This window comes from Centrocercus urophasianus, unplaced genomic scaffold, assembly GCF_019232065.1.
Source record: "Centrocercus urophasianus isolate 14NV4802_14NV808 unplaced genomic scaffold, USGS_Curo_1.0 seq_26, whole genome shotgun sequence".
NCBI lineage: Eukaryota > Metazoa > Chordata > Aves > Galliformes > Phasianidae > Centrocercus > Centrocercus urophasianus.
This window is the reverse complement of record NW_024884822.1, coordinates 2,754,187-2,774,213: the sequence shown is the minus strand read 5'-3', so window position 1 is coordinate 2,774,213 and position 20,027 is coordinate 2,754,187. Positions and strand designations below refer to the sequence as shown.

The 20,027-nt window shown below is 49.0% G+C and overlaps 1 protein-coding gene across 1 annotated transcript in view; it reads left to right on the top strand.

Moving 5' to 3' along the window:
- Positions 1-1,907: 1,907 nt before the first annotated feature.
- The window catches only part of WWC1 (WW and C2 domain containing 1), a 62,154-nt gene continuing 44,034 nt past the window's right edge, over positions 1,908-20,027 (top strand). The window contains exon 1 of the mRNA XM_042826225.1: positions 1,908-2,047. Within this exon, the coding sequence (XP_042682159.1) occupies positions 1,929-2,047 (119 nt within the window). The 5' untranslated portion in view covers positions 1,908-1,928. The remainder of the gene's footprint in view (positions 2,048-20,027) is intronic.

Here is a 20,027-nt window from a genome sequence, read left to right as displayed (position 1 = left end):
GTTACAGCAGCTCAGCAGCATATTGCTATTGGAGGAACTATATTTACAGAAGTTTTATATCCTTAGACGACAGCTCTTGGCAGGTTCTAGCCTAATTTTGTAATTGAGTACGGAAATCTGCTGGAATCATGCTGGATGCAGCCCAGGTCTCTTTGCTGTTGCAAATAGGCACACGTAGTGTGCTTCATCAAGTGAAGAACACATATAAATGAAAATAGAATTTCAAGAAGCATCACCTAATGCTATATATCAGTACTATCAGATAAACCAGGCCTTTCCATCAGTCAAAAATTCGTATCAGAAGTAGGAAGGAGAAACCTGTTTGCTTCTGTGGGCTGTAAGGACACTTTTGATGCCACCCCCACCTTGACGCATGGTCTCTGCCCAGGTGAGGAAGGCAGGCCGTTACAACGCACTGCCGTAGCTACCACGGCACCCAGCCCCGCCACGGGCCAAAGCACAGCAGGGTCAGAGATGAGCGCCGATCTGCACCTGCGCGGCCCCTCCGTGCTGCGGCCCGCGGCGGTCCGGCCGTGCGGCACACAGGTGCGTCCCAGCGCGGAGGCGTCGGGCGGGCTGTACTGAGCTGTGCAAGGCTGCGCTGCGGGAGCACGGCACTGCGCGCCCGATGGAACGCGCGGCAGCACGCGCAGTGCGGTCGTTTGTAAAAAACAAACATAAAACCTTGATGTGGTTGAGGAAAAAAAATCTCGCAGCACGCCGAGGTCGATGACTCGGTGGTCATTCCCTCGCTGCGGGCGGTTTTGTGCCCGGGCCCGCACGTGCGTCCCACGCGCTGCCCGCTCCCCGGGCTCGGTCGGCTGGCGACGGGCCCGGCGAAGCTCCGTGCTGCTGAAAGCAGCCGGCGGCAGCGGGGCTCATAAAAGTGAGTAAATCGTTTCATCCGAGGAATTCTACTCCTTTTCTCAGCGCTGAGGGTAGCGTGACGCTGTGGGAAAGGCCGCTTGACATTTAACAAATCCGCGGTCGCCTGTCCAAGGCTCTGATAGGGAAAGGCCAAATTAAACTTTCCTCTGTCAGAGACCTTCGTTGGTTTGAGTACAGCCATCGATGTTACTGGCTGCGGGGGGTCCGTGCAGGGTTCCCTCGGCACAGAGCCGTACCGATGCGTTCAGGGCTGCGTTGGACGCGCCCCGCGCAGCCCTAACCTGCGGGATACGAGCAGGGCGTGCAGCCGGAGGGCCGAAAGGTCTGTGCCGAGCCTAGGCACGCCGTGGTTGTAGATTCCTGGACGACACAGGGCGTTCCGTCACGCCGTAGCTCCGCTGTGGCGGGCGGGATAAGACCGAGAAGGGTCACGTGGGGGGTGGTCTCTCAGGTCAAGCGAAGCCGCCTGCGCGCACGTCCGGGGAGATTTGCGCCACGCACAAACGGCCGTCGGAAGATGGCCGGCTGCTCGCCGCCGAACCGCAGACACCGGCTGCCGGGCACGAGCGGGCATTCCGCGGGCCGCCCCTCCCGCCCTGGGGCCACGCCCCCGTTCCGGCTCCGCCAGGCCTCCGCCCTTCCAGCAGGGGGCGCTGTCCGCCCCGCCGGTGCCGCGCGCGGAGGGGCGGGGCCGCGAGGGCGGCGTTCCCGGCCGGGGGAGCGTGGGCGGCCCGAGGCGGCGGAGCGGCGCGGGAGTGGGGCCACGAGGGGCCGGGTCCCTCCGCAGCGTGTTCCGAGGGCTCTCCCGCCCCGCCCCTCCGGGTCCCGCCCCCCCGCCAAGCCCCACCCCCGCCGCGGGGCCGGCATGTGAGGAGCCGCCGCCGCCTGGGGCGCTTCTCTGCGCGGCTGGGCCGGCACGGCCCCGCTCCGCACCGCTCCGCTCCGCTCCTCGCCGCCCGCCCGGCCCGGCCCTAACCAGGGGTCGGCCACCGCTGCGGAGCGGGGCGCTGCATGGGGCGGTGCGGCCGGCACTGGGGACGATGCCGCGGAAGGAGCTGCCGCTGCCCGCGGGCTGGGAGGAGGCGCGGGACTACGACGGGAAGGTGTATTACATCGACCACGGCAGCCGCACCACTAGCTGGATCGACCCCCGCGACAGGTGGGCGGTGGGGGGCGGGGATGGCCGTCTGCCCGGGGAGCGGCCGCCTTGCGGGGCTCGGCGCCGGGCCCGGCCTCTCTGTGCCGTTCCGCCGCGGGCCAGGCCCGCCCTCACCTGCGGCGCTGCCGCCCTCCTTCGTCCCCGGAGCGGCCGTACCTGCGGCGCGTCCCCCCTCGGCGCGCGGCCCCGATCGCCTGCTCGTGGAGCGCGGGCGGTGCCGCGGCCCTCCGAGTTCAGCGCCGCGCAGGGGGCGGTGGGACGCGCGGGTCGCCGCTTCCTGGGGCGCTCCGCTCGGCTCTCCGTGTTCCCGAGGGGTTCTTTCCCGGCGTCGTTCACTTTGAAGAGCCACGGGAACGAAGCGGGCCGCCCCGCGCTCGGGCCGAGTCCCGGCGGTTCTTTGTCCCGGCGCCGTGTCGGGCAGCCGCTGCGAGCGGGCGCGGGGAGCCCCGTTGGGGTGCTGCGGGGTCCGAGCGCTTCCCGCCTCGGGTGCCGTGTTGGGAATCCCGGGCACGCGGCTCGGACGTCCGTCTCGATGAGCTGCAAATCTCGACCGCTGAACGTGGTCGGCGTGTGCTGTGAGCGCACCTTGCGGGCTTCCTTCCGTGTCGTTAAGTATTCCCCGCACCACGCTGGTTTCCCACTTCCCCTGCTCAGCCCCTGCTCTTTGCGAGGCTCCCGTTGCGAGATCCCACGTGGGATGCCTGCACTGTGTTTTATTCCGGTGCTGCATAACTTAGCTGATGTTGAAAAGAAGTGAGTTGTGCAGTTTTACAGGATTTTAAGGAGTGTTCTGCGTTCCAGGAGGAATCCTTTTGTATCCTGGTGACAAACGTGTAACCTGTTGGACTGCTGAAGGTTTGGAATGTGTTTTAAGCTGATATTTCAGTGAAGTGATTGGAAGAGCTGAGAGAGCACGTTTGTGCCTCAGTGTGTTGTTTAACCTTGGTAAAAGTTGATATGAGCTTAAAGTGGGGATACTTTTAGTGTCTTTATTTTTGGTGAAGATAAGTGAGAAATCTCTTAGGGCTGATGGCGGCTTATAGCAGTTCTGGTGTGTCTATGCTTGTGAGTCAGACACAGAAGCAGCTGAAGGCTTGCCTTATCTGTGCAGGGCTGACTGCTCACTGCTGTTAAAAGAGAGCATTCATCACTAACAGGCCCTATCACAGGACGTGTTTGTTGTGCACATAGTAATACACCTGAATACACATGGCCCTGATGGGCTTTGCTTCTGAGTCATCTTCCAGCAGTGTGACCAGGCTGCTGTGAACTCAGGCTGTTGGGCACTCCTCCTGCCTCAGAACACCAGCGAGGTTGGAAGAGCTCACTGTTCGACTGCTGAACCATTTCAGTGTTAAAACATTTACCTGTCATATGGGGGACCACGTGTTTGAATGAGTTTGGCACATGGTCTGCTGTATTTATGAGAATAAGTTTCTCTTTCAGCTGATGACAGCTCTGTGGACACCAGGTGATGGGAGTTTCTGAGCAGCTCAGGCATAACTGTCCCTGCTATAGGGAGGTTGGCTTTAGGCACTGTGCATCTGATGGTGTGTGTTCAGCATTTCTCTGCATGGACATGGTGTGTGAATTAGCTGCAGCTGAGAGGTGATTGTATGTGCTGCAGTGTTCTCTTTGCTCTGCTCATGTATGCTATCCTTGATCCAGGAGGAAGCAATAGATACTAGGTAGTGTGATTGTTAAACTGCAGACTTCAGGGAAGTGGGCAAGATTTATGTTTGAAGGCTCATTCTGAACCCCATTGCCTTTCAGTGGTGAGATCTCATTGTGACTGTCCTTTTAGAATACCTGGTTGGTTCATTTAGTGAGCATCAACTAGTGGCTAAAAAAAGGGCATGAAGGTTTTGAACCTCCCTAAGTCTTTCATTCCAGCTTAATTTAGTGGAAAAAGCCGCGAGCAGGGATACCATCTAGCTTCAGGGCACAGACTTGCCCATTGCAGTTGGGATCACAGCTGGCGTTGGGTTTGCGCTTGGGTTGGCACTGCCACCCCTGCAGGTTTGCCTTTTTTTTTTGTTTGTAGCTTGCTGCACCACCTCTTCAGATGGGCTGTTGGTAAGAGGGGCCGTTGCACTTCAAGTGGTACAGATGCACCGTGACCTGGGCGAGTCGCTGTCCTGCGGCGACCTGAGTGATGCTCTGACAGCTTGGCTGGGCCTGCTGTGTGCTGGGGTGCCTCCTACCTTGCATCACGTGGGGCTGTTCCAGATGAGGAGGCCTGGGGATTTTAGAGTGTTTAGGGAAATCATCCAAAGAGGAATTTTGTAATGTAACCATTACTGTGCTACAGTGTAACAGAGGAATTGGGTATCCTGTAGGCAAGGTTTCCGGTTAAAAAAGCTGTGAGGCACTTCTAGATGGCAGATGGGGAAAAAAAGATATTTTTTTCTCTATATAGAAGGCTGCAGAAATAACTGACTTTTTTTTTTAGGTGTAAGTTTGTCCTGTGTCAGGTAATTCTGGACTTGGATGCATTGTGACAGGTGACTCAGCCTTACTGAGCTGGGATTAAAATCAGTTTGTTATTCCTAGTTCTAAAGGCAAGCGTGATTTTCCAGGCATCCACCAGCATGTGGTAAAGCGTATTGGAGTCCTGTCCCAGCTGCAGGGGATGCACCTGCTCTGTAAGCTGCTGGGCTGATTAGCAAATCAGAGGTAAGAGTGTGTCTCAAACATCAGCCCCAGCTGCTGTCTGACGCACAGTGATGTTTAAGAGCAGGAGCTGCACCAACACAGTGCCTCAAATGAGGCTTTGCTTTCATCAGACATCAGGGTTGGAGCCAGGTATCTGGATACCAGGGTGTGTGCTGTCCGTGGGTTCTCTGCAGTGTGTAAGGGAACTTCTTGATCTGCCTCAAACTGTCTTTTAAGAGGGTTTTCTACCTTGAAGCTTCCGGAAGGTGCCTGGTAAAGGTGTCCTATTCTCCAGGTCTTGTGTTCTCATGCTCCTGGTTTGTTGGTGTACGTGGGTTTTTCTAGCTGTTGTAGATGGAGCTGGCTTTGTCCCAGTCACTGGGCTTCTGTTGGGTGTGGAAGATGACAAACCCAGAGAGCTGCTGAAGTCATCCTAGGGAAGCTACTGAACCACAGAAGGTGCTTGCATTTCTGGGAGGCAGCAGTGCCTCAGTTGGTGCCTTCATTTTTCAAAAGCTATGGCAATGTGCGTGTTGGAGACGCTTCCTAAAAGAAAGCTCAGATTCTGCACTGTCGCTCTGAGTCAACTTCATACTCTATATAGAGACTTCTTCCACTCTGAACCTGCAAAGCTCTGGTGAAGATAAGAAGGGATGTGCCAGGGTTCAGGGCAAATGTATGTCAGTGTATTTGTTGTCACATGGAGCATACTTTGTGCTCTTAAAGCTAGTGCCACCTGTTTACTTGTGAATATGCTGGGCTTAAAGAGCCTGAGGATCTTGATGAAGACTAGCTAATGTTATATAGAGAGCATAATCATCTTGCTGTGCCCCCCTTAAGCCTTCCTGCCAGGCTCTATGAGGTGCTGCAGCGTGCTGTGTTTCTTCTGTTATTCTGCTCATGAAGCTTCTCACATCTGGTCTGCTCTGCACACTTGATCTCCAAACTTGTTGTATTAAAGAATGAAGTGTGAGCATCTTGCTGAAACTTCATATGTGAGTACCTGCTACTTAGATTATTTGCCTATTAACTATAATCATTGCAATAAAGCGAAATTTAGCTACTTAAACTGTAAGAATTGTTAAAGAGTAAAAAGACTTCAAGGGAGAGCACTCAAAAGCCTCAAGAAAGAAGGGAGCTGTGTTTTTCTGCAGGTGAAAATCAATGTCAGGAGAAGACAAAATCCTGACAAAATCCTCATTTCTTTTCTCTGCATTTCTTTATCACCGGCAGCACCACGGTGTGCTGCTGGCTGGCCTGCTGTTATCTCTTGTTACTGCTAGTTGCCCTAATGCCCTGTCAGGTGTATGTAGATCTGCATCTTTCTCATGTTTATATTCCCCCAAATAGCTGATTCTTTTATTATAAAGAACAGGCAGTTCCACCTGTGTCTGTAAAAGCCATTTTCTGTGAGCACACAGCTGAGTGACAGAAATGCAGTCTTTGTAATCACTTCAAATGCTGTCTTTGGGAGAAGGTGTCTCAATGTGTAGGATTTGTACTGTTCTTTGGGTTCTTTTTCCCCCCTCAGTAAGTGGAAGTTAATATAAGTTCTAATGCATAGGTTACTCTGAAAGTAATGCCTCCTGTTTATTTCCGTGAAAACTACAACAGATAGAAAGAACACAAGAACACTGTGTGATAGAACAAATTTTCAGCTATAAAATACCATTTTCCAACACAGTCACCACCAGTAGCTGTGCATTTTCACCAGTAATGAACGAGAGCCTGCATGCTGTGCTTGTAAATATACCAGCAGAGGTGACCCACTGTCACCACTGCAGAAATGCAGCACCCACCCCTCACTGTGCTCACATCCACTGCTGGGTTTCCATAGTTTAGGTTGAGCTTCATCTTCTGCTCTGCAAGGTTGCCTTTCTTGTGGGGAGGGCTTAAATTGTGCATCAGAAGGGCTGCCGGCTTGTGAAGTTGTGAAGCTGTCTCTGACTGCAGCTCACTTGAGCAGGGGATCAGCAGCTTCCCCCTGTGCAGGTTGTGTGTTTTCATAGCAAAGTAGCTCTACTGAAAACCAGCTTGTAAATGATGAAGATGTGAGTATGGTGAACATGTAGGTGGCTATCCCTGTGCTGTTGTGCTGGGCCCGGTGGCACTGCTGACTGGGACAGCTGGAGCTGCTGCTGTTGGAATGGAATTCTGTAGCCGTTCAGGAGGCCTGATCCAGAACGTGGTCTGGCTGGTAAATGTCTCATTGTCTGGATTTGTTTAACAGCAGCAGCTGATCCGGGTCCTGTATGGCAGTGTGGGAGCTGTTTTGGCACAGGTGGTTCCAGGCAGGAGGTTGTGGTGGCTGCGCTCAGCCCAGGAACACTGCAAGGACATGTTGGCAGCTGTGGCCTGGGCTGGCTGTGCCCAGAGCTGGGGGTGCCAGCTCTGCCTGTAGCTTCTGACTGCGTTCTGCAGGTAGGGCACGTTGTGTAGCAGAGCCTGAGTGAACCCTGCCTTGTGGCACAGGGTGTCCTGGAGCTGTCACTGACACTTTCTTCACAGTGCAGCTGTGGAAAGAGGAGCTGGTGACAAATGTGATGGTGTCTGAATCTGATTTGAAATCTTCTAGGTTGTGTGAGAAAACATATTGAAAGACCCAGAAAGGCTGGTCCCAAAAAAATAACTGTTAACGGAACACCCTGAAGACAAAGCAATCTGTGCCGGCAGCACGGGGAGCGGTCCTGTGGCTGACCTGCTGCTGGGCTCTCATTGCAGTGACTGAGGAGTCTGTTGGTAGATGATTGATTGTGTCCCCTGTTCCAGCAGGTGTCGGTGAGGTGCTGAGGCACCATGCTCTCTGCTCAGCATGCAGGTGTGGTGCTGCCCACAGTGCAGAGGTATGGCTGGTGGTGCTCTGTGAAAGAGCTGGGCTCGGCGTGGCACTTGGCTGTGTCAAGTTTGGGAGAATTGCATGGCCTTGCCATACAGGGGGAGATTGTATATGTGTTAGTGGAAAGTCCTCCTCGCATTGCTCAGTACTGCGGCTGGCTGGCTCAGCCTGGGTGCCCTGCTGATGCCCCTGGCAGGGCACGTGGCAGCTGAACAAGTGGCCAAGGGCTGGTGGATGGCAGAGGCTGGGATGTGTGGGCTGCTGCTGCCACGTGCATGTGTCCAGGAGCTGTGTACATCAGCCACTTCCTCAGAGGGAAATACCTTCTCTGCTGGCTGCTTGCCATTCATGATACCTGTTCAGTAAGGTTATGTGCTTTGCTTGTGGTAGTGAGAACTTAGCTTTAACTGCTCCAATAAAACCCAGAGTTCTCATTCACAGAGCCTGAGGTTACTGCTCCCCCTTACTGTCCGTCCCCCCACACACATTCAAGCTGCATGCATAGATAATTTGCTGAGCAAACAACAGACAAAATTGCTCCCAGTAGAATAATAACCATTTTTCACTGCCACTCAGCCAGTCAGATGACATCTGGAAGACTCTCTGGGTATTCACAGGAGGTTTGGTCTGCAGCGGGAAGACACAGAGAAGCCAAGTCTTACAGCTGTCAGTGTTCTTCTGCTTTCTCATGCTCTTGGATGTGTTCTGCTGGCTCAGCTTGCTCTGTTTGTTCTGGTACTTATAACTTCCACCCCACCTCTGTATTCCATAAGAGAAGTGCCTAGCACGTTTAAAAACAGATGAATGGTGCTCTCAGTCTCGTGGAGGTGCTGTGGGGATTAATTAGTTCTGATGGAGTGCTTTCTGGCTGAGGTGTCAAGCTGATGTTTTATGACTAATGGTATTGTTTAATGAAACTATTTAGTTGTCCTAAAATGTCTAATCACTGTTTCAAGAGAATTTACTCTGTGGAGAAAAGCTTTATTGATTTAAAGTACCCAATGAGCAGTATTGATTTGCCGGAAGCAGTCATTCATACCTGTTCCGTGTTTGAGAGAATTTTGGTGCTCTAAAGTTGGAACCACTGCTTGCTTCACTGCAGGTTGGTGCAGGGGGAAAGTTTTCAGCCAATTTTGTTTCTGTAGTTCTAAAGATTCATTTTGAGCCCATCGGGCACATGCATGTATTGTGCTTCTGCATCGTATGTCGCTGATCTGGAAGAGCATCTTGAGAGGGCTGTGCTTTAGAAGTGATGCTCCTCTCCTTCTTAGCTGCTGGGTGGCTGCTGTTCAGGCAGGCTCTGGCTGCTGTAGTCCAGCCTTTGTTCACAGTGGTGCTGCTTTGATTCCTTGCCATCTGTTAGCACAGTCTTCTGTGCTACATAGGACTTGAGCTGTTGTTGGGACTCAGCTATCTGGAGACCCTCCTTTTCAGAGAGATACTGCTGGCAGCTGCTTCTGTGTTGGTAGTGCTTCTCCAGATACAGCCTAGGATTGATGGAGTGATGCTGGAGGGAACCACGAAGCTTTGTGTCCTACTGGTGTTCTGAATGAGTTCCTGCAAAGCAGAGAGGGAGAACTAAAGGAAACCTTTCAAAGATAGAATTGTATGACTTGCCTAATTTGGGATGATCGGCACTGGATGTAGTGTTCCAGGTGAGGCTGTCAGTTTAAAAAAAAAAAAAAAAAAAGTCTCTCAACATGAGTGTGGAGTTTTGTGGTGGTTAAACCGAAAATGAAATCAGCAGTTTGTACAAAGGTTTTGTTGGAAGGTGTTGGTGGTGAGCTCAGGTGTACTTGATTAGCAGCACGTGTTCACCCTGCAGAGTACGGGGAGCTTAAAGCACTCTGCCCTGTATGCTGGTCAGTGTGTTTCAGCATCTCATTTCTCTTCACCTCAGCTGTCACTTCACCCACTTGATTAGATTTCTTCCGAAATTCCTCAAAACTCTCCACATCCAGCTGCCCCAAATAGCTGCTCAGTCAGTAGGGCAGTGAGTCAAACTTGCTGTTTGTCCTTTCTTATGTCGGCCGTATTTCGCACCGCAGAAGATCTAAGCAGCAAGGGTAAAATCTGTTGCCTTGGAAGGACTTTTTAATTCTTATCTGGAAGCTTATGTAGAGTGCTTTGGGCTGCCTGACAGGTGCATCTCTATGAGGAGGTTTTCCAGTAAGATAGAAATAGGCAGATTTGTCCACAGAAGAGATCTTCCATGGACAAATCTCTGTATAATTAAATGCAGAGTTCTGCATTTTCTCCGTGAGCGTTGTTCTGTCTGTATGTTAACCTGTGTGTGCAGGGAGAGGCAATGTTGTGCCTGTTATCCATATCCTGTCGCTTTCTGTGACACTAGATGCTTTAGACTTCTTATTTTTTTGCTTTTAAACTTCGAATATAGGAACTTCAGAATTTATCTTGAGCTTACTCTGTAAAATGTGTGATGCCTTTCCAGTTATTATGGATGTCATTCCCCTATTTCAGTTCTGTGTGATTTGTGATCTGCGTCTTCTGATAGTTTTCCTCTAACCCAGTGCTCTGAATGTTAGAACACCCTTTCGTGCTGTCTGTGAATGGAGCCTATCCCTCTGCTTTATGCTCTTTCTCCAAAGTCTCTCTAGTGCCTAATAAACTGCAGTTCCTTCAATCTGTGAAGCTGGGCCAGAAATGTGATACTGCAAAGATGTGAGCGATAACCAAAAAAAGCTGCTGTTAGGGCTCCAAGCCTCCTTGACTTCTGGTAAGTAACTTTCAGGCTCTGAGCTCTCCTGTATCTCTGTCATAGTTTCTCCTCTGCTGTTTTGCACTGTCTTCATCTGCTGCTCCCTTCCTTCGTCCCAGTATTTGATTGCTGATAGACTGCTAGCAGGGAGGTAGAGCAGCAAAGCTGAGACTCCCGGTGTCACCTCTTGCAAGCTAGTTACTGCACAGGGGCACACTCTTTCTGTGCTGTCTTGGTGAGAGACAGCATCCGATCTGAGAAGGTGTTCCAGTTAAGTGCGTGTTCTTGGTGAAGCACTTCTGACTAAACGATGGGAAGTCAGTTTTAAGGGTTAATCCTTAACAGCTCTCCCCAGTATGTTCTGTCTTATAAAGAACCTTCTGCAATCTTCCATCTTAACATTTTGCTACTTTATTTGGCATGTACTTCTGCTGATGAGCAGCTGCACCTGGTGTGCTCTGCAATAGACTGTGCAGCTCTCAGCTTCGTTAGAGTGATGATGGTTTGCTACGTGGGCAGCTGAAACAGTCTGTAATTCTGAGTAAAGGTAAATGTGTTGTCATAGGCCATCTGTTAATTCTTCAGAGAAGATCTGATAGCACTGTTAGTTCCTCATGCGACTAGCTCTCTAATAATTAGATGTAGAGGGTATCTGCTGTCCTGGTCTTTCATTGCTCGATGCTAAGAGAGGCATGTTCCGAGCCCAAATACATGTAAAATCAGAGAAACAAACATAGTTAGGCATTAGTTTGCCCTTCCTCTTTAAGCTTCACTTCACTTTTAGAGGAAGAATGTGTGGGATGGTAGGGAGGGTTATATGGCTTAGGAACCTGCCTGGATCTTTTGCAGGAGAGTTGCAGATTGAAATTAGTTGCCAAGATCAATTTGCAGCTGAACAGCTCACACTTAGTGACATCTTTCATTCAGGTTTGCTTTCACACTTCTTTTGTAAATGCCACTCTTAGCCCTAAAACAAATGCTCTTTGTTGAATTTTCTCATCTTTACTCCCTATTTGTCCAGTAGGCTGTAGCTAATACCCTGACTGCATCCTGGTGTACTTTCTGTCTGCTTCCCTGGGACAGGCTGCTGCAGCTTTGGATAGTGGTTCTCCTGTAGTTCTGATGGTATTGTTGCATCTTCAGTAACTTAGGTGGTCTGGCAGTCCTTGTTCCAGGCATGGTTGCTGTAGTTTTGGATTCAGCGTGCTCTTTACATTTCTTCCTTCCTGAGGATCTTTTTCTCTGTTCTTATTACCATGGCAAGGCACGACTTAAGCTGAGTGTGTTGCAGTTGGCAGCCTGGATTAGGTGTGTAAAAAGGCAATGATTATTTGGGAGAAGAAGGAACTTGTCATGCATTGATCATGTTCTGTTGTGCTCCTATGGCTGCTGCATCTGCCCTTCTGCTCCCTGCAGTGGGTCTCCCCTTTGCAGAAGGGGGCTGTAAGCTGGGGGCTGTTTCTGTTTCCCATGCAGAGCCAAGTGACACCAAGTCCTTGAAGGAGGAGGATGGCTGAGGCACTTAAGTTCTCAATGCTAAGAGTTCTGCTGTGTATTAACAGGAATGAAAGCAGTGCAAGTGGTGGTAATTCACCCCTGCAATCATTCTGCTTGGAAGTCTGCTGTGACTTGGTTCTGATGGAGTGCTGTATGCTGGCGAGTGCTTTTTTGCCAACAGGTTTATTACAGCATAGATTTGCAATGAAATAACCTAAATTAAATCATTCCAACAAGTATCTTTAAAGGCATTGCTGAAATTACTTCTCTGAGGTCGTTAGTCAGGTGTGTGGCAATACCCTCCTGAAGGGCGGTAGCACATCGTGCCAAACATTGTTGAAGACAGGCTGAAATGCTGCTTCCTGCGCAGCCCGGGTGCCTGATGAAAGGAATAATGGAGTTCCATCAGCGGCACAAGGTTTTTGCATTAGGAGGTTTAGTATTTATGTTGCTTCCTAGATACCTGTGGAGGATTTACTTCCCTTTAGCTAGAATTTTTGCAATCAAAAGCAAGCTATTGACCTGTCACTTCATACCTTTATTCCCTACTCAGATGTTCTGAATACTTTTTCCTCCTCTCTCTGGCTGTTGTCATTCCTGTTTTCTCTCTCAAGTTGTGTACCACTGTTGCTTAGCTCTCTCGGGGACATGCTTAAAGGGTGTTTAAAGCCTCTCGTACAGTATGTGTTTTCCCTTATGGAAGGAGGAGATGTAGAGAGTTGTTGTTGTTTTTTTAAAGGGGGGAAGCAAGAAATGCATTGTAGGTAATAGATTTCAAAAAATGCAAATTTGTTCAAGCACCTCCTTAAAAAGAAGGGAGGAAGAATAAAACTTGTGTTTATATACATGTGGATGCTAGAGGCAAAGCAATCCATTCATAAATATACAATAGGATTTATATTGTGGTGAGAAGTGCTGCATGCATATTCATGTATCATTTGCAAATCCTTTAGCTATTAAATACTTTGCTGCAAACTCTCCAGAACTAAATAACCTTCTCATTGAAATGAGATGTCCAAAGGCCCTAATGTTCCTCCAGCTGAGGTGAAAGGCTGAGTGGTGTAATAGATCCGATGCTCTAATTTTCACTCTAAGAGGGTTTTTCGTGTGCTTTTGTGTGTTATTTTATTAGGATAATCAGTAAGCCTTGAACAAAACATGTGAAGCAGAGAACTGCAAGAAGCATTATGAACCTTAACATGCTAAGAAAGGCATGGAAACTTGTTAAGATGTTTTTCTCAACTGATTTTAATGAACAAATATAATGGTCTAAACTTTGATATCCTGTGCATGAAAATGGAGGTACATGTTCCTGTACTGCAACAGTCAGCTCCAGGGCTCTGTGTGTACTTCATGTGTGTTGCTTACTGCACCCTTCCCCAGTGTTCTGACAGCTCACCTTTGAATTGCTTCTCTTTACTGATGTTTGAGTTCTTTCTCCTTTGCTCTTTAGTTTTGTGTTGGGGAGAATATAAAATGCATCTATGTTGGATGGGAAAGGCTAGCAGAGTTCCCATGTTCTTTCCTCCCCACTGAGTTCCTTCTTGAAAGCTGTGTTGTCCAATTTAGCTTTCCTGCTTTCTTGCAGCCTGCTTCTGGGATGCCTTGATTCAACTGAACAAAAAAACAAGGCAGTGCACTCAATTCACTGAGGACTATGTATTCATTTTTCTGGCTTGCACAGCTGTAACAAATTGCCCTCTTAGTCCTGTTTACTTGTTTGCTTAGCCGGTCACAGGTAGGTTCTCTGCTTGATGCTCAGAGAAGTTCCCCTTGCTGTCATATATTGTAAGCAAAAAGACAGACAGCAGAGGTGATGTCCCTTTGGTGCCTGGAGGCTCTGCTGTACAAAGCTGAACTTGTGTTGATTTGAAATAAGGTTTCTAGGTAACTGGAAAGTTGTTGCATTTACAATGAGTACTGAGAATTCGTTACCGTCTGCCGTGTCAGAGCATCACTGCACCCGAGCTGGTGACTGGACACACAGGGGACCAATGTGCAGCGCTCTGCACTTGAAGAGCATTAGGTCCTTTATTTAGCTTTAAAGAAAGGGCAAAACCGGGGTAAACAAATCTGGTCCTTCTGAGACTGAATCCTAAGAGGTGACTTGTTGACTTTACGAGATGGGCACTTAGTCCATCAAGTGGTTTGGGTGCGGATAGGGGAATGGCTGATGTATGAAGAAATGCATCACTTCTTGTTGCTGTGAGGCTCTGCGTTGCATTTTTCTGAGAATATTTTTGTTGTATGCTATTGAGGAAGAATAGAAGGCATTAATTTATTAACAAATCTCATTCTTTTTTTTAATAGTGAGCACTGTGTCTTGTTTTACTCCTGACTTCTTTGTGTTAGGCCCTGATCTCTCTCGCTAGACTACCTGTCTGCATCATTTTATTGAGTAAAGATAGAGGCTGGATGGGATGTGGATTAGATTCTTTTCCTTCTATCCTGACAGTGGTAAGTGGTTGCCTCTGGATTCATCATGAGAGTGCAGCAGACCATAGCTTATGATGTGCAGGCCACTTGTGCACTTACTTGCAGGTGGAAGGGCTGGACAGCTTTGTCCCAGAGCCTGTCATGGCTGTGGCGCATTGTGGCCTCCTGCCCCTCTACTGCTGGGTCCTGGGAGGTGTGGGTCCTTCACCTTGCTGTGCCTCAACCCTACTCTGTGCTTTCAGGGCTCTGTTTCTGCTGCTGCAGTAACCAAGGAGGCACGGGGGTTGGGCTCTGCGGCAGGAGAGCCTTCCCCCACAGTGTGCTTCCTTGGGAAACCCTGGCTTGATGCAGGGGCACTGAGCTGGCGCTACGGGCAGCAATGTCACTTCCGGTTTGCCTTTCGGGGCAGACAGCTTAAATATCAGAGATGGATGCTGTCTTAGTGCTGCTCTGCAGGCTGTAATTCCATCTGCTGTGACACTGTGAAGGTGACACTTAACAGGATGCTGGCTTCTTTCTGGATGTCCTTCCCGGATCTGCTGTGTGCAGATCTGGAGGGCACTGTTCTGCATGTTTGCTGGACTCAGTGCTCCTGCTTGGGAACTCTGCAAAGCAGTTCAGAGGAAAAAAGTTGTTAGGATTTCAGTGACTTCATTCATCCTGGGCACTGCAGTCTCTGCAGTATCACTGTCCTTTGTCTTCTTGGGTGTGGAACAGTAGAAGCACGTGTTTCTGCCATTGATTTGGCAATTATTAGAAGGACATTGAATAAAGGACACAATTAATGGAAGAAAGGAGGAGAGCTCAAAGACCTCTGCCGGTAAGGTCTGTGTTCTTAATAGTTATGTGCATTCATCACTGATTTTGGTTCACTGAATCAGTTTGTAGGTTTGCTTAGATATGCAAAGCAAGGTTAGCAGGAGTATTTGATTTGCTGGAGGACTTCAACTTGGTCTTTGTAGACTACCTGGACTAAGAATGATAATTCTTTTAGTTGCATTGATTGAAGGAAATTAATGTATGCATATATAGCTAAGTATGCATTGACAAAGTAGGTCAGTGTTTGGGTGAGGTGTTAGAAGTAAATGCTGAAAAAGTAGCTGGTGTGGGAATTGCAGCTTGCTCTGGTGCTGAAGGTCTGGGCTGAGCTGTGAGCCCTGCCACTGCTGTATGGGCTGCTTCTGGTGGCCCAGGGAGAAGTCCTGTGTGTGAGTATAGCATGAGGTGTAGGATGTGATCCCTTAGGAAAGGGATGTCTATAGGATGGAGCCATTCTATGGGGCTGAGGCAGACTGGATGAGGGCGATAGAGCTTGTTTAGAGGTAATGTCAGATGCTTGGAGATCTGAGAAGGTGAAGTGAGATCGTTAGCAGAAGTTCTTTTAAATATGAGAAATATCAGAAACAGTGACTAATCCATGTAAAACACAGCTATTGCTATTTGTTTTTACATAGAATGCACAGGAGTAAAATGAGAACCAAACCGAAGTGCTGAACACACACTGTCCTACTCTGTGACACTTCCTATTGACTGTGGCAATTAGCTGGCAGTGGCAGCGGGCATCAGCCTGCAGACCCAGCTCTGTGCTGCGGGATGTAGTGCTGCAGGCTGCTGTCCTGAGCTCTCTGGGGACCAGACTGGGCTTCTATAAATGAAAGCTAAGTGAGTGAAGGACAGAAACATGCTTGCTGAGGCAGGCGAGCTGTGGCCTTGGGTGTCCAGTGCCTTTGAACGGGGGAGGGCGGGAATTGCCATCAGCTGAGGTGTGGCTGCTGCCATAGGAACGGGTCCGTGAGCCCGGGGGGGTGGGCTTCCCATGTTCATCTCTGGGATCACCCGAACTGCCTGGCTTTCCCCAGCACTTGAGTTGCTTTTATAATACAAGAAAAGAACATGACTTAAACGTTGCACTGCACTCTTCTCGAGTGTTGGGAGGGAGGGGGAAAGGAATAGGGGTTCTAAACAGTGTTGGAAAAGCTGGATGTGCAGCCAGATCATATGCAGCCAGTGAGGCTCAGGGGCAGCCCAGCTTTGCATTCAGATAGGCTGGTTGGTGAGCTGCAGACATTCCAGATAGTTGTGTTCGTTCTGGCTGTATCTAGGCACATGGTCACAAAGAGCAAGATGCGTGCAGTGAAGTATAAATCCCATGCTCTAATGACTCAGAGCACTGTGGTGCATGCACACATGCCTAACAGCTTGTATAATTAGCTTGCCCTGTGAACGGGCAGCACATAAGGTTTTTTTGGAAGCTACCTAGGAATCCTGCCTGGCACATCCCTGTGTGTGCAGGGATGAGTGCTGGGCAGAGGAGGCTCCCAGGCTGACACCTTACGCACCACTTCCAGCCCTGCGGCAGGGTGCTGCAGCCACTCACTCCCAGGAGAAAAGGATACAGTCAGTAAGGTGTTTCTGAGCCCAGGGAGCCAGCTGACGAGATGGGGTGTGCTGGTGTGGAGGAATGTGACAGGTTGTGCTGGTACCTAGGAGACGTGGGGTGGGAATGTGCTGCGGCCGCAGGCTGCGTGCCTGGGGTTTCACCGGAGCCAGGAGGGAAACAAACATGACCTTGAAAATCCTTATCAAGATGAAAAGGTGCAGCCGGCAAGTGCGTTCTTTGCCAGCCATGTGCAGTGGGCTGCTTGGCTGCCCAGGGCTGCAACAAGACAGCTCCTTGTGTCCTGCAGCGTGTCACTGCTGGGAGCACAGCTGTCCCTGCAGCACAGCCAGCTCCTGCTGGTGTGCAGGGATTTGGGGGACCTGCTGCTAAAGCTGACAACTTCTGTGCTCTTCACTTATAAGTAATAATGAGTGTAGATGCATTAGTGTGGCTGGATCTGGCAGCTGGGGTAGATGGGCCACTCAGGAGGCCCAACTTAAATTACAGTGCTGTGGCAGATGAAGCACATTCAAGAGCTGGGTTCCCAGCATCCTGGTGAGCAGTCAGACACCTCACCAGGTCCTCACCAGAAGCCAGGGCTGCACTCTCTTCCCGAGGGCCCTCACGGTTTCTGGTGTGCAGCTGACTGCTGAGAGCCCCAGTAACTCAGGGGTAAATTGACTCTCATTAAAATCTGGGTATTCTGCTGTGTTACTGACTGGGAGCAACTTGTGGGAGGGTCTGGGGTATGATAGGGGAGGTCAGAGCTGCGGGAAGGAACCAGAGCCGAGGGCAGGGTGTGCAGGTTGGAAGGTGGAAGAGCTGCTTTTTGTGGCAGCAACTATTTGCCTGGCTCAGTTGTCAGTGTTTTTGTGCTGTAGATTCTCCCCTCCTCCCCTCTACTAGCATGTGTTCTTGTACAATCGCATGGAGTGCTTGGGTAAAGAAATTGTGCTGCCTGAGAACAGATGGATTCTGTTCTGAAATGCTTTTTTGTTGCATTTAATCCTGGAGAACATCCCAGAAAAGTACATAGCTTCACAGTCCAGTAAAACAATTCTTGTGGTATGAACAAGAAACTGACACTTATTGCTATGAATAGGTGCTATGAAATGATAAATGCTGCATTCCTGAAGGAACCGTAGTTCCATTGCAGCCTGACTGTAACTGTGGCACTTCCAGAACTGTGGCTGCTGCGACTTTGGGAGCAGATACTTAAACTCAATGTTTTCTCTACAGGGATAAAATAGTAATGTCTTTGCTTCTGGTTATGTGAACTTCCATGCTGCTTATCTTCCATTAAAGGAATTGAGGTGTTTGCTGTTGTCTTAGATGACTTGTTTATAAATGCTTTTCTTACAGCATTTGGTCAGAAATGTTTCCTCAGTTATCAGACTTTCCATTTCAGAGATCTGATGTGTGCTAGGAATTTGGATGTGTGCTAATGATCTTCAGAATTCTATTTTCAGCTGGTACTGCGAAGTGTGGCCTCTGCTCACAGCAATGGAGATGCTCTTGCTCCTGCTGGTTAACCACCAGTTACCAGGCAGGAACTTGGTAACGAGAATAGGAAGCTAGCACTAAGTAGAAATATTCCCTTTAAAAAAGAAAATATTAATGTGGGAGATGGATGTCAGTGCTGCTAAGTGGTGGGGGCATTGCCTTCCCTTCAGGAGGTAAGATGCAGCAGATAAAAAGAAATGGAAGTAACACCAGGTTGCATGATCCCACAAGTGTCTGAAGTACTACAGGGCAGGTGGCATGGGAACATTAACTACTGATAGATGCTGCCTGTGTTTCAGGTGCAGTTAGATTATATCTGCTCTCCAGTGTATATCTCAGTTTTGGCATTGTACTTCCCTTGCTGCACAGCCTGTGGTTACACACAGGGCACTAACACTGCTTTTTGAAGTGGTGTATAATAGGCAGTAAAGTGCTTCTGTGGCAGCATAGATGTGCGCAGTGCACAGCCACAGTTTGGAGTGTGAGCATCTATGTTGTCTTCACTTGCTGGTAAGAAAAGCTGTGCATTTCTGAGGAGCAGCTAGAAAAAGCTTTGACTGTGGGTAGTTTTGTGGAGTCCAGTTGGAGACCAGGCACTTGAAAATAAATACATTTGGGACACGCTTCATTAGGTACAAACCTGGTTAATTGCTTTAGGCCAAAGCATGCAGCATTCTCATTTCTGCAGCAAAATAACTGTGTCAGTTTCCCATTCCAAACAGATGACAATTTAACACCCACATGCACAGGCACACACACTTTAAAGATGCCACCTTGCATTTTTGGCACCCGGTTACAATTTGTCACGGTCTGGTTTATTGCTTCTACTTAACTGCTGAGCCTTTCTATTCCTATCCTCTTTGAACAATTGATACAGATTAAATCCATAATGTTGTGCTCATAAAAAGCCTCAGATAATAGTCCCTGCAACAATATTTGAGTTGGAAATGGTTTGGGGAAATGTAATTTTCATAAGGAGTTTTCCCTTGAATTCTGAAAAAATAACATATGTTGCTTCTGTATCTTGTCTTAAAATACTCTAAATGTTGAATGTGAGCAGACTGCTCATCCCAGTTAGCAGACAAGTTGCAATTCAAAATACAGTGAAAGTTGTACTAAATTCAGGAATATTGTCTTCTTTCTCAGTCTTCTACACCAATACAGAAACTGTGGCACTGCTGGGGAGTCTCGAACATGCTCAGCACCCAAGCCATTGTGCTGCTCCTGTCTGTCTGAGCTGTGGTTCCCAGGCCCCTGGTCTGTGCACCGGACTCGATTCTTCTTGTGCCTAGTAGAACATGGGGCGGGAGGCTTTTGAGGGGGGTGAGAGGTGGAGAGGGCGAATGTTCAGTCTCTTGTTAATGCAGATCTCACTTTTACTGTCCTCAATTGAGCAGGTAAACTTCAGTAGCTGTTGATCTGTATTGACTCCATTGCAATAGAAGGAGAGTATGTTTTGGGCTTTGTACTGTTCATGGCACTAAATATGGCTTGGAGTTGTTTCTTCCTGTTTTTTACTAGGCATAACTACTTGGTAAATGCTCCTGTGTTTCCCAGGGTGAAAACAGTGATAAACCTATTCTTACCCTGATGCTTTTATATTAGGCTTCTTATTCATCCCCTGAAGCTTTACTCTCCTGTGGTACTGTTAGACATCTGCTCTTCTTTGACATTTCTGCTTTTTACTTTAAAACAGTATGATTTTACAGGAATCAAGAAATTGCGTCAGCACCAGAAACAGCAGTCGCTGTTCTCAGTAATGTTTTCGGGGTCGTACTGTTGTGATCATACTGTCTGAGGCTGTGCTGGTGCCTCATGGGCTCACGGGCAGATGTGAGAATGGCTACTTCTTGGATGAGAAGTCTTGGAAAACGAGAGTGCTGAATGCTCCATGTGTAATGTGGTAGGCAATATTCCGTTCTTGATCTTAGTGTTGCTGAAGTGTTCTGCTTTT